A 14,291-nucleotide genomic window follows, 5' to 3' on the forward strand; every position below is an offset into this window, starting at 1 on the left:
AGAGAGAGAGAGAGAGAGAGAAAGAGAGAAGAAAACTAAGCTTAAACTAGAAAATAAACTAAGGGGAATAATAAAATAGGAGGGGGGAGGAAGGGGCTTTTATAGGGTTTTTTTCTTGCATTCTTCCTTCTACAAGTCTTCATTAAAAAAAGAAAGAAAAAAAAATAAAATTAAATCTTGGTAAAAATCCTCATTCTCTGAGATATTGTGTGAGAAAAGAGATAATCTATTTCCAAAATTAACAAATTATATTCTTTCCTTACAATATTCACCAATATCTTACAATCTTGTTTAAATCAGCAAGGAATCTCTGCATAGCATCTTCAAGATCTTGTGAGGTGACAAGGAGAGAAAATAATCTTTAGGATTTTATAGGAGAGAAGATGTGGTACCAATGAGTGGGTCCCACCTTTGGACTGGTTCTTGATTCACTTTCAGCACTTTCTCTTGTAGACTTGAAAACTAAAAAAAATAAGAAAAATAAAAATAGTATTATCCAAAGTGGGGTAAAATGTATACTTATATCCCTAAGATTTCACACATTATTGTGCTCATCAAATTCCCTATACTTGACTTTTGTTCGTCCTCGAGCAAGATAAATAAATAAACAAATGAAAGAAAAAGCCTAACTCACTTTCATAGGAATCACGGTTGCATTTAGCACGTGCAACAAGCCTTTAGACCCCTAAGTTACTCTAGTGGACGAGTTGTGTCTCGTGGGTGTTTGCAGTGAATATACACCCAAAATTCAGAATAAATAAATCCCAACCTTGGCTAAAGGTAAGGCTCACACCGATCCAGAGCAAAGATAATTTTTCTTACAGGGACCCCCACACTTAAACTTTTATTACCCTTTATCAATTCCAGGCACTAGCATATTTCTTAATTTGGAACTCACCTCGTCTCTCCCAAAACACCCTTATCTTAAGGAAAAACCACTTGTGAAGAACTTGTCTCTTCCAAAGCATCCTTATCTTTAGGAAAAATCACTTGTGAAGAAATAGGGAACCAATGACTAAGGCGTTGGAGTGTTTTTGACCAAAACATATTACTAAGCATTAATGACATTTGCACATTTTTTTCTCCTTTTTTTTCGCTTAAATTCTATTCTACTCCACTACTTTTGGCCTGAATGACATGGTAGAGCAAACATCAGACACCCAAGTTACTATATAGCTTCTTTTTTTGCATATGCCCACAAAGATAGTGATGTTAGAGTTCCTTCAGAAGTTTCCTCCCAAGGAATTTCGATCAAGACACCACGCTTCCTGAGGCGCAATGCCCTGTCTAATTCCAAGGGAATCAACTCTTATACTTCTTTATACCACATTTCACATTTCATTTAAAATTGTGCATTTGTCAACCCATTCCAAATTAAAAAGAAGGTCTCAACTCCAAATCAAAAGTACAAGGAACCCACAAATTTACATATGGTCCAACACCATAAAACAGGAGTCTTTTATTTTTCCAAAGAAAGTCCCATCTCAAGACACAGGCTTGTTTCTTTCTTCTTAACAGGGTTTTTATATGTTCAAAATGGGTACCTTAGTCAAAACTTTTATTTTCATATATCAAGCAACTAAATGGTATGATCATTAGCCAAAAGCCAAAGTAGGACTTCATCCTTTAGCAAGCTCAAAAAAAAAAAAAAAATGAAAAGAAAAACAAATAAAACAAAGTGGAAAAAACAAAAACTGATTTCCCTCCCCCAAACCTAAGTCAGGCAACGTCCTCAATGTATTGAAAGAATTAAAAACAAAGACAATGCAAGGGGGTCATACCTGATTAAAAATTAATCATCAGTGTAAAGAGGTTCATGGAGATCCATGACCTCTTCACTACCAGTATTAGGAAACTCGAGGAATGGTTTCAAACGCTAACCATTAACCTTCGAAATTACTCATGTTCCTGGATTCAAAATCTCCATAGCCCCATGGGGATATACATTATGGACAATAAATGGGTCACCCATTGGCATCTAAGCTTACCAGGAAAAAGATGCAATCGAAAGTTGTACAATAAGACGTTATCACCAATTGCAAAATATTTACGCAGAATGTGCTTATCATAGAAAACTTTAGTGTTTTCCTTGTAAATCCTAGAACTTTCATAGGCTTCATTCCTAAGTTCCTCCAACTCAGATAGTTGGAGCCTACAATGAATTCTCGCATCAGACAAATCAAAGTTGAGCTTCTTGATGGCCCAAAAGGCCTTATGCTCCAACTCAACTAGTAAGTGACAAGCTTTCTCATACACCAAACGGTAAGGAGACTAACCAAGATCAGTCTTGAATGCAGTCCGATGGGCCCACAAGGCATCAACGAGCCTAAGGGACCAATCCTTACAATTGGGATTAATAGTTTTCTCTAAGATTTGTTTGATCTGCCTATTAGTCACCTCCACTTGACCACTAGTTTGGGGGTGATAAGGGGTAGATAACTTATGGGTGATCCCATACTTTTTCATTACAAAAATGAGTACCCCTATCACTAATTATTTCACGTGGTGCACCAAAGCAGAAAAAAATATTCTCTTTTAGAAACTGGACCATTACTTTGTGGTCATTAGTTTTACAAGGTATGGCCTCTATCCATTTAGAAACATAATCAACGGCCAAAAGTATGTATAAATTCTCAAAGGAATTAGGGAATGGTCCCATAAAATCGATGCCCCATACATCAAAGATCTCAACTACCAAAATAGGGTTGAGGGGCATCATGTTCCTCTTATTGATACGACCAAAAGATTGACAGGCGGGACAAGCTTTGCAAAAATCAAAAGCATCTCTAAAAAAAATGGGCCAATAAAATCAGCATTGGAGAACCTTTGCAGCAGTCTTCTTAGGTCAAAAGTATCCACCACATGCATGATCATGACAAAAAGAGAGAATAGAATGTTGCTCATGATCAGGAACACATCGTCGGATAATCTGATCCGCACATATCTTAAACAAATAAGGATCATCCCAGAAAAAGTGCTTAACTTGGGAATAAAACCTATACTTATCTTGGGTGGTCCAGTGATCCGGAGTCACACTTGAAACTAAGAAGTTGACAATTTCAGTAAACCATGGTTCACTGGACACTGTAAATAACTATTCATTTGGAAAGTTCTCGTTAACTGGAGAATCAATAGTTAAGTAAAACCCACCTAATGAGACGGGCTTTGGCACCCTTCTTCTGAACTAAGTATCTGAGGGCAGAATGATCAGTATACACCACCACATGTGAACCAACTAAGTAAGGCCGAAACTTTTCTAATGCAAACACAACCGCTAAAAATTCTTTTTCGGTGGTTGTATAATTGAATTGTACATCATTTAAGGTTCTCATAGCATAATAAATGACAGTGGGCAACTTATTAATCCTTTGACCCAAAATCCTCTCCTATGGTAAAATCCGAAGCATCACATATCAGTTCAAAAGGTTCAGTCCAAACAGGTAGTTGAACAATGAGTGCATTGGTCAACTCTTTCTTAAGTTGTTTGAAGGATTCTAGGCACTTTTTAGAAAACTCAAAAGTTTGATCTTTGTCAAGTAATGAAGTGAGAGGTCGGGCTAACTGACTAAAGTTCTTAATAAACCTTCTGTAGAAGCCCGCATACCCTAGAAAAGATCGGACGTCCTTAAAAGATTGAGGATGTGGTAAATTATCAATTAAATCCACTTTGGCTCTATCTACTTTAATTCCCTCATTGGATATTACATGGCCTAAAACAATACCAGATTTAACCATGAAATGGCATTTCTCCCAATTCAAAATCAAATTCTTAGATATGCACTTTTTCAAAACTAGAGAAAGATGATGAAGACATTCAGAATAGGAATTCCCATTAATTGAAAAGTCATCCATAAATACTTCTAAGAATTTTTCGACCATGTCAGAAAATATGCTCATCATGCATCGTTGAAAAGTAGCAGGGGCATTATAAAGCCCAAAAGGCATACGCCTATAAGCAAATGCTCTATATGGGCATGTAAAAGTGGTCTTATGTTGGTCCTCTAAAGCAATTGGGATCTGGTTATAGCCGGAATATCCATCAAGAAAACAATAGTATTCATGTCCAGCTAACCTCTCTAACATCTGGTCAATGAATGGCAATGGGAAGTGGTCCTTCCAGGTTGCCACATTAAGTTTCCTGTAGTCTATGCACACTCTCCACCTAGATTGGACATGGGTTAGAATTAGTTCATTATTGGCATTGGGAACTACAGTCGCACCAGACTTCTTAGGCGTGAACTGGGCTTACCCATTAGCTGTCAGAAATAGGATAAATTATTCCATGATCCAAGCACTTTAGAATCTCTTTCTTAATATCTTCCATCATCACTGGGTTAGCTCTTCTTTGGGGTTCCGTGGATGGTTTGGAATTCTCCATAAGATGTATATGATGTTGCATAATAGAAGGGCTTATACCCTTGATATCAGTCATGGTCCAACCTAGGGCGTCCTTATTATCTTTTAACACTTTTAGTAACTCCTCTTCCTGGCTAGAAGTCAAATTTGAAGAAATTATTGCAGAAAGAGTCTGGTCAGGCCCTAGGAAAGCATACCTCAAATTAGATGACAACTCCTTAAGATCTAGCTTAGGGGGCTCAACTATGAAAGGTTTGGGAATGGAATTGGAAAGGGGTCCTAAGGGCTCCACAGTGTGTGAAGACTCAAGACTTTAGAAACGAAATTTTCACTATCATCATCCAACTCATTCATACACTCTTAGAATTCTGAATCAAAATTAATATCAAAGTTGGTAATTAAATCATCAGAAAAATCCAAAAAATCCTCAATCATATTAATCTCTTCTTCCATATGTGGTTGCTTGTCTATCCTAAACATGTTAAACTCAATAGTTTGGTTACCAAAAGATAATCTTAGGAAACCATTCCAACAGTTGATTAATGCATTACTGGTAGCCAAGAATGGTCTTCCTAGAATTATTGGGATCTCATCCTTGGTTGAGAAGGGCTTAGTATCTAACACAATGAATTCAATAGGGAAAATAAATTCTCCCACCTTTAGTAAAACATCCTCAACCATCCCTTTAAGAATTTTAACAGACCTATCTGCCAATTGAAGAGTAGTTCTAGTGGCTTTCAATTCTCCCAATCCAAGTTGCTTGTACACATGATAAGGTAAAAGATTCACACTTGCGCCAATGTCAAGTAAGGCATGCTCAATGTAGGTGTTGCCTATGACACAAGATATGGTAGGGCTCCCTGGATCCTTACACTTGGCTACTATAGACTGAGTAATTATGGAACTAATGTTACCTACCAAGAATGCCTTTTTGGGCACACTAGTGATACGTTTGTGAGTACATAAATCTTTCAGTACCTTTGCATAGGCGGGGATCTGGGATATGGCATCCAAAAGGGGGATGTTCACTTCTACCTTTTTGAAGACTTCTAAAATTTTGTCCATGGAAGCAGTCTCCCTTTTGTTTACTAAGCGATTAGGAAATGGGACAGGATGAACATAAGGACTGTTAGGGATTTGCCCATGTTCAGAAGAATTATTTTTTATTTTCTCAACCAAATCATCTTTAGTTTCAAAAAAATCTTTAGGTTCATCAGATGAACCTGAAGAAGAGACACACTTGTGTCCTCAACTGAAGGAGAGTTGACATGAGTAATAAATGAGGAAGATTTAGGAACGCTCTGTTGATACTCTCTACCACTACTAAGGGCATAAACAACATTACATTGGTTAGAGGGCCCTTGTTGGGTCTGATCTTGTACTATATTCAGTGGTGCATTAGTTGATGTTTGTGAACTAACAAGCTGATGATGCCTAGGGTTAGGCTCTGGTTGATTGGGTAAAGTTTTTTTCTCCCTCTCACGCATAATTAAGACAACTTGAGTGAGTTTTCTCGTAAGATTTTGATGGCTTGTCATGAGGAGGGACATATTTTTTTCCAAGTCATGTATTCTACTTGCCTCTCCAGTGTTGGTAAACCCAGGGGGTTGCTAATAAGATGATAGGAGAGGGGCCCTAGGAAAACTGGCTTGAGGTCCTACATTTGACCTAGGAAAAATATTTTAAAAAAAAGATTGTTGTGCAAAGGGAGGCCTTTGGAGTCTAGGTTAACCTTGCTTATGGAAATTGGAAGGCCCTGCTTGGTTGCCCTGATTCCAAGAGAAATTTGGGTGATTTCTTCATCCTGGATTGTAGGTATTACTATATGGATTATTCTGGTATAATGCATTAACACTATCATTAGAAGTGCCCTCAGAGGTGTTGGGGCATTCTTCTAGAAGATGTCCAGGGGACTGGCATCAAGCATAAATCTTAACCAAATTGACTGATGATGGCTCTCTAGGAACAATAGCCTCAATTCTCTTGATTAGGCTATCCAAATGGGCTTCCTTCGCTACTATCCCATCCACAAAATATCATTTTCCTCCTATGGTTCTTTCACTCTCTTGGGTTGATTCCCACTCACGGGTTTTGTCAGCTAAGTCAAGTAAGAATTCCCATGCCTTTCCTTCATCTGTAAAGGATGTGAATCCCTCAGGGCACATAGACTCTATCATTTGTTTAGTTGGGTAATCAATACCCTCATAATTATTTGACATAAATGCCATAGGTCTAGGCCATGGTGAGGGCATTCTTGGAGTAGATCCTTGAATCTCTCCATAAGTTTGGAAAATGACTCACTAGGCTTTTGCCTAAACTGAAGGATATCACTTCTAAGCTTATTGGTCTTGTGAGTTGGGAAAAACTTCTTAAGGAAAACAACTGTGAACTGTTCCCATGAGGTTATGGAATTTGTGGGTAACCCATACAACCACTTCTTAGCTTGGCCTTTCAATGCAAGAGTGATAAACCTAAGCTTAACAACATCATCAGAAAGCTGTTGAATCTTAATTAAAACACATACCTCTTCAAATTCTCTTAGAAATAGGTATGCATCCTCAGAGGTCAACCCATGGAAGTGGGGCAACATAGTGATGTATTGAGATTTGAGTTCAAAATTATTGCCCTGCGCTTGTGGTAGAACTATGCAGGAAGGTTGGGCTGTTCTAGCAGGGTAGAACCTATCTTTCAGAGATTTAGGTGAAGGTTTTGCTATTGGTCTCCCATATTGAAGGATTTTAAAGAGAGCAAATGTATAGGGTCACTACTTGTTGGATCTCTTCTTTCTAACCGATTCTTAGTATTACGTACCCACCTAACACTCATGCAATAGAAAACTACCCACAACTAGAGTAAGACAAGCACAAAAGAATGGATAGCAAAACTTTTTTTCTATGATTTTTTGATTTTTTTGGCTTTTTCGGAGCTTACTGACAGGGATCCGGGGTTGCTCAGGTCAATTCCTGAGGTACTGCTATAGGGCAAACCTGTTTTTATCATAATGTGAGGCATGACGATCTCCACCGATACAACTATTATTGCAAGTTGTTCTTCTCAGGAATTCAATAAAAGAAAAGGAAAAACAAAACAAAGCAAACAAAGCACTCCGATTTACCAAAAGAAAGCGAAAAATAACATGGAACTGTCTCCCCAGCAACGGCGTCAAAAACTTGTTGGGATTTAAAATGTAACCGCAAGCGTACGGATTAATGTAGCTATGGGTTGAACACAGGGAGAACAGCCACTTTATTTTTTTTATTTCTTTTAATAGTGCGAAAGTGAACTGATTAATGGTTGTGATCTAATTCTAATTACCGTCCTAAATATATGTATCTTAAATAACGTCTTAACCATTCGTCATCTAAGAATTTAAAGACGCAACCCAGGCAATTAAAATTAAATAAATAAATAACTGAAAATAAACAACCCACGCAATTTAAAAAAAAAAATAAAAAATAAAGGAAAAAAATGCTGAAATAAAAATAAAGTAAAAGAAAGGGGAGAAAGCTAGAGAGAGACTCACAAGTAGGTTTCTCTACTTAGCCCGAGGGATGCATCATAATATGAGCTTCCCTACTTGACCAGAGAGTCACTCTTGCAAGGGTTACTCAACTTGACTTTAGGGAAAGGGAGACAATTAAAATAAAAGCAATAAATTGATGGTTCTATGGCTAGGAGGGAAAAAGCCAACACATACACTAGCCATGAACCTTAGGGGAAAGGGATAGCAATAATGTAATGACTGAAATTAAAATCCTAAATTAAGAAAGAAAAGATAGTCAGAAGATGGAATGAGAGGGGGGAGAGAAGACTACTGAAGGAGTCTACTTACTTGAATCAATACTTGAACTTGAAAGCTTGGGTGATTTGAGATACTACCAGTACTAAAAATCAGATCTAGAATAAACCAAATCTGAAATATCTAGTACTAGAGAAAACAAATCTTGAAAAAAAAAACTGAACTTGAAAAAAAGAAATGCTCCACGGCTCGTGATCTTGTCACCTAGATCTAAGCCTAGAACTATAACTTTAAAAATTACAACTCAATTGCATAAATTATAAACATAAAAGGCTGAATAAGAATAAAAAAGTACTTGCATTAATTGACATAAAAAACTATTACGAAAGTGATTAAAGTAAAAATAGAGAAGAACTAAAAATAAAGAGTGAGAGAGGGAGAGAGAGAAGAAAACTAAGCATAAACTAGAAAATAAACTAAGGGGAATAATAAAATAAGAGGGGGAGGAAGGGGCTTTTATAGGATTTTTTTTCTTGTCTCATTCCTTCTACAAGTCTTCTTTAAAAAAAGAAAGAAAATTAAATTAAATTAAATCTTGGTAAAAATCCTCAGTGTCTGAGATATTGTGTGAGGAAAGAGAGAATCTGTTTCCAAAATTAACAAATTCTGTTCTTTCCTTACAATATTCACCAATATCTTGCAATCTTGCTTAAATCAGAAAGGAATCTCTGCATAGCATCTTCAAGATCTTATGAGGTGGCAAGGAGAGAAAATAATCTTCAGGATTTTGTAGGAGAGAGGATGTGGTATCAATGAGTGGGTCCCACCTTTGGACTGGTTCTTGATTCACTTTAAGCACTTTCTCTTGTAGACTTGGAAACTAAAAATAAAAAATAAAAATCAAAGTAGTACTATCCAAAGTGGGGCAAAATGTACACTTATATATCCCTAAGATTTCACATATTATTGTGCTCATCAGGACACGACCCAGTGGATCGATCTGACTTTGAGGAGTATTTATATGTTATGATGTCTTGTTGTATAAGCAAGTGAGATTTGAGGTGTTTCATTTTGAGGGTTTCCGGACGAGTGTTACAAAATCTCAATTGTAATCTTTCATTCAATGAATCATCTTTTTCTTTGTGTTTGTTGGTGTTTGCTCTAACACAAAGGAACTTTAAAAACTAAATCACAAAAGATTTCTAGTAATAAAAGGCAATATAAGAGATTTTTCTTCGAATTCGTCTTTCCTATTCTTGATTGATCCTAAGAAACAATCGATGAGAGCTGAAAGGATAAGCTTTGTGTTAGGAAGAGAGCGAGCCAAATGGCGATTGTATGCTAAATTTCCTAGAAAGGTTTTCATTTCAACCCCCTTTGGAGAATCCCGCCCTCGGCCATCTTTGTTCATGTGAGTCATCTCTTTTGAATATTTCTTGCTTCTCGTAAAAAATTATTTGTGGATGCAATCACCCTCGATTGGATTTTCAACTACCAATGGGAAGAGAAATGGAGAAGAGGAATGGTTATTGGGTTTTCAACAATCAATGGGAAGAGAAATGGAAAAGAGAATGAGAGCATGGGGTATTGATGTCTTACCTATCGCCCTCGGTCGTTGGCCGCCAAGAACGGAGATGAGGAGAAGGGGTCACTGGGGCAAGGGTTCCTCCTTTTTTTGGTTTACTTAGATGAGGGAAGAAGAAGGGTTATAGTTTCGATCGATTAGGGTTCCTAATATAAGACAAGGGTTGGGAATTGGGATTTGGCCCATTTGGGTAGATCTCATTTTTTTTTTTTTTTTTTTGAACCCAAAAGTTTTATTGAGTATGTAACATATTATACGAGTATTATTCGTGTATAATACGATTATCTTTAAAATCCATGTATTAAACGGTTTTTTTGGATTGATACGCTAAATTACGAACTTTTGAATTAAACGTTCGGATACACATATTATACGCATATTTTACTATGGAAGTGATATATGTTTAGTTAGAGTTAGGAGTCAACACTTTAATTAGAAATATTTTTCAACAAATATGTCAGTTTATAGCTCAATTTCAGGATCCGTGAATTGAATTTGAATTAAATATTGTATCATAAGAAACATAGTCTATTGCGTTAGCTTCAAGTTGGTGAAAGAATCAGGTCAATTAAGTTGGGGAGAGAGATATATGGTCAATTAAGTAAACATTATATTAAAAAATCAAGTCTTAAAAAATGCCATAAAAACGGGAACGTGTTTAGAACGGGAATGCTTGAAGTTTGCTGTTTTTTCAAGTATCATTGGAAAGCATATGGTAAAACATGTTTTAAGCAGTAAAAAATGAAAACGCATTTCAAATGGAGTTTTAAACTCGTTTTTGCTAACAGTGATCTAGAGCAGTTTTCATGCCAAAACAATGGTAATCTTTCAACATAAGAAAAATGATTCCAGTTTATGTCAACCAGAACCTATTAATTTCCATAAAATATTTCCACTTATGTTCTAAGAAAATAAATATAGGTAATCATTCAAATTGTTTCATGCCTAGGATAGAAGATTGACTTCCAAAGAGAATAACGTTATCTTATTTCAAATATTTTCATGCCAAAAAAAGAAAAAGTTAAGAAAAAAAGATATCCATAATTACATATCTAGAGTAGTTTTCATGCCAAAACAATGGGATCATTCAAGGAAAGAAAAATGATTCCAGCTTATGCCATTCAGAACTTACCTAATTCCATAAAATGTTTACTATAATGTTATAAGAAAAATAATATATAGATAATCAATCCAGATATTTCATACCTAGGATAGAAGATTGACATCCAAAGAGAATAAAATCAAATTATTTCATCCAAAAACAATTAAAGAAAAATGACACCTCAATTTACCTGTTTTGCATTTTTTTTCTATAAAAAATGTTTGGATTTGCAGTAATCTACCCCACCCTTCCTTCCCATCCCATGATGGCTAAGATGAATTCTCATGGTAGTTTAGGCTTCAAAATCACCATATTTCTGTTAGTAACAATTTTTTGTGTTTCTAGCGGTTCTATTATGGAGGGAAGACATGTATCAAATGAAGATTACTTGGAGGCAAAAGGATTATTGAAGCGTTCCCGTCGTCCTAGCATTAAGAGCATTCATGTATAACTTTCAGCCTTTTTTATTTATTTATTTTTTGTTCTTATTGAATTATCTAGTAGGGATATAATGTATTTATTAATTTGGGAATATATTGTTGGTTTCATATAGCTCGAGGATGGAGATATCTATGATTGTGTGCCCATAGAAAAACAACTTGCTTTTGAACATCCTGCTCTTAAGAACCATACAATTCAGGTAAAATTTGCAGCACTTCCAATATTTCAGGTTCTATATATTATTAAGAAATTAACTTTACATACAATGAGTTTGATTTTATGTTATTTTTCTATGCAGATGGAACCAACTTCTATCCCTGAGTCAGTGAAGAATGATAAAAGCTCAAACCATACTCGTCCATATATAGGACTCAAAGGTGGAGGATGTCCAGTTGGATCAGTTCCTGTTCGAAGAATTCAAATTGAAGAAATATTAAGCTTCCCTTCTGTTATATCTTTTGGAAGGAAAGATGTTTTTATCCCATCAGAACATCGGGTAGGTATTGTTAGGGAGTTATATTTTACATAAGAAGTTTGTAAATCATTCATTGTGAAGTTCCATTCAATTCCGATTTATGTGATTGTGAGATCAGTATGAACCCAAGGAATTAGTTCGGCCAAAATCTCGTCGTTAACCAAAAAGAAAAAAAAAAAATTGTGAAGAGATATCATCACAACATCATCTTTTGGAAGGAAAGATGATGACCCACTTCACTCTCTCTCTCTCTCTCTCTCTCTCTCTCTCTCTCTAATGATGATGATGGATAACTGTTGCAAAAATAGGGTTGTGTTATTTAACAATTAATAAATTGGTGGTGTTTAAGACACAAAAATTGAATTTTATTAATTATTTTTCAGTGGGCTCAAGTAAGAATGCTTGGAGAATTTTATGGAACCAGAGGAGTCCTTAATGTATGGAATCCTAAAGTCAGTTCTCCTGATCAATTTAGCCTTTCTCAGTTATGGATTTTGAATGGGGAGGACGAGACCATTGAAGCAGGATGGCATGTAAGTATTTTTCTCATCCTCCAAGTGAATTCAAAACTTAATTAATAATAAAAAAGCTAAATCTACCGATCTTCAAATTTCTCAGGTTTATCCACAAAAGTATGGTGGTGACACTAGAACTAGGTTGTTTACATATTGGACAGTAAGCTTCTTTACCAGCTCTTGAGCCCTGATCTGCTTATTTTATGTCTCTTGTAAGATGATATTATTTCTACTTATTGACAACCATTCAATAATTTTTTTCTGCTATGTATTACCAGAAGGATAATTATCAACATACTGGGTGTCTCAATCTTGTTTGCCCTGGTTTTGTGCAAGTGAGCACTAAAGCACCAGTTGGTCTTGCGGTGGAGCCGGTTTCCACTTATCAAGGAGCCAAATATGAGTTTAGTCTCCGCGTCCAAAAGGTATATATAAGGATTTTCTTATTGACATCATGTTTATCCTTACTTTTATGTTCTTTTGTTATGACACAATTTTTTTTCTTTCTAAATAACCTGCATATCCTTACTTTTATGTCCTTTTGCTATGACCATTTTTTTTCTTCCAAATGAGGGTATTAGTGTCATTTTACAATTGTACTTGCATGACAATGGCAATTTTTGTTAATGACATGTCACTTCTTTAACAAAAAAATAATAATAATAATAAAATAAAATAAAAATAAGGTCACTTTAACTTATTTTTGAAAATCCTTTTATACTCTTATCTTATTATTATTATTATTATATTATATCTTCTTTTTTTTTTTTTTTTTTTTTCTTGGGAATTAGACAATCAAGAACGACTAGGTGAGGGGTGCCTGCTGTCTATTTTTTTTTTTTTTTAACGGATTTTCTTATTTATTTATTTATTAGTAAGGGATTTTTTGTTGGGGGTATTGAGATAATGACTCCTTTTGTTTTATTTCTAAAATTTATTTAATTCTTAAATGAAAAACATTGTATTGCCCGGAAAAAAAAAATACCATATTGAATGATTTTGAGAATAAAACTAAATGGTAATTGTATGAAGGTGTCAAATTCTAAATATACCTATAAAGATGTCATTCATATACCAATCTGGATTAGGTCTCCATGATGGATGGTGGGGACACCTTGAGGGTGGTTATTTTTTGTCCCCACTCGTCCCCATGTAAGGACCTTATCCAAACTCTTCATATACTCCCTCCCCCTCCGTTTCTTGTTTTTAAAAAATCCTTGAAGTAATTAATATTTTTGGCACTAAGTGATGCATGCATGCCATTGATTAATTTGGTTGCACATACATAGGACACAAAGACAAGCAATTGGTGGCTATACTATCAAGAAGAACCTGTAGGTTATTGGCCAAGCAGTCTATTCAAAGGTTTAGGGAGCGGTGCAGCAACTAGAGTTGATTGGGGAGGTGAAGTTGTGAACCCGAAAACCAATAATGGGAAGTGGCCTCCAATGGGTAGCGGTAATTTCCCTGATCCAAACGTAGCAAACTACGGTAAGAGTTGCTTCATTTCGAACCTATCGATTTTCAAGAAAGACTCCTCCTGGGATGAGTATCCTCTTAATCCTAATATATTTGCAAGTAACTCAAAGTGCTATAACATAATTGATTACGGATTGGTTGATACTCAACGTAGAAGAGTTATCTCCTATGGCGGACCTGGTGGTTCATGTTAATTACATGTTTTCTTTCTATGACTGATTAAAAATATTTAATAAATGAAAAGAGTTACCAGTTAGCAATATGACTTATCTGATACCTGATACCTAAAATAGATAATTTTACTATTTTACCCTCGTAAGAACATGCTTTTTTTTTTTCTTTTTTTTTTTTTTTTTTGGGGTGGTGGGGGTTGGGTGGGATAGGTGAGGAGGGGAAATAGGTAACAGCCGTTCGATGCTCTTGATTAACATGGGCTTTTTGCCCGCAGTTCACCAATTGTGCTAGACTTAATTTTACATAATTTTACCATACCATATCCCTTAAACATAATTTTGTTAGATCAAGTCAACTCAGTTGAGGTGGGTCCCATCTCTTTGCCACCATGTTGGCCAAGTGGCTTCACTATTTAGGATCTAGAA

At 35.7% G+C, this 14,291-nt stretch overlaps 1 protein-coding gene and 1 non-coding gene across 2 annotated transcripts; both read left to right on the top strand.

Moving 5' to 3' along the window:
- The first annotated feature begins 6,590 nt into the window (after positions 1 to 6,590).
- Positions 6,591 to 6,697, top strand: LOC122090231. Its single transcript, XR_006143472.1, has one exon. It is a non-coding gene; the product is annotated as a small nucleolar RNA R71 (small nucleolar RNA).
- A 4,358-nt stretch (positions 6,698 to 11,055) lies between these two features.
- Positions 11,056 to 13,949, top strand: LOC122088123. Its single transcript, XM_042657283.1, has 7 exons — positions 11,056 to 11,227; positions 11,336 to 11,422; positions 11,522 to 11,719; positions 12,082 to 12,231; positions 12,317 to 12,373; positions 12,492 to 12,638; positions 13,503 to 13,949. Exons 1-7 carry the CDS (start codon positions 11,057 to 11,059, stop codon positions 13,884 to 13,886), a joined length of 1,194 nt encoding a protein of 397 aa, XP_042513217.1. The 5' UTR covers position 11,056; the 3' UTR covers positions 13,887 to 13,949.
- Positions 13,950 to 14,291: the final 342 nt, after the last annotated feature.

This window comes from Macadamia integrifolia, chromosome 9 (assembly GCF_013358625.1).
Source record: "Macadamia integrifolia cultivar HAES 741 chromosome 9, SCU_Mint_v3, whole genome shotgun sequence".
In the NCBI taxonomy this organism is placed as follows: domain Eukaryota; kingdom Viridiplantae; phylum Streptophyta; class Magnoliopsida; order Proteales; family Proteaceae; genus Macadamia; species Macadamia integrifolia.

Coding starts and splice junctions, on each gene's coding strand:
- LOC122088123 (XM_042657283.1), top strand. CDS start 11,057: ATGAATTCTCATGGTAGTTTAGGCTTCAAAATCACCATATTTCTGTTA. Junction 11,228..11,335: donor CTAGCATTAAGAGCATTCAT/GTATAACTTTCA, acceptor GGTTTCATATAG/CTCGAGGATGGAGATATCTA. Junction 12,639..13,502: donor TTAGTCTCCGCGTCCAAAAG/GTATATATAAGG, acceptor GCACATACATAG/GACACAAAGACAAGCAATTG.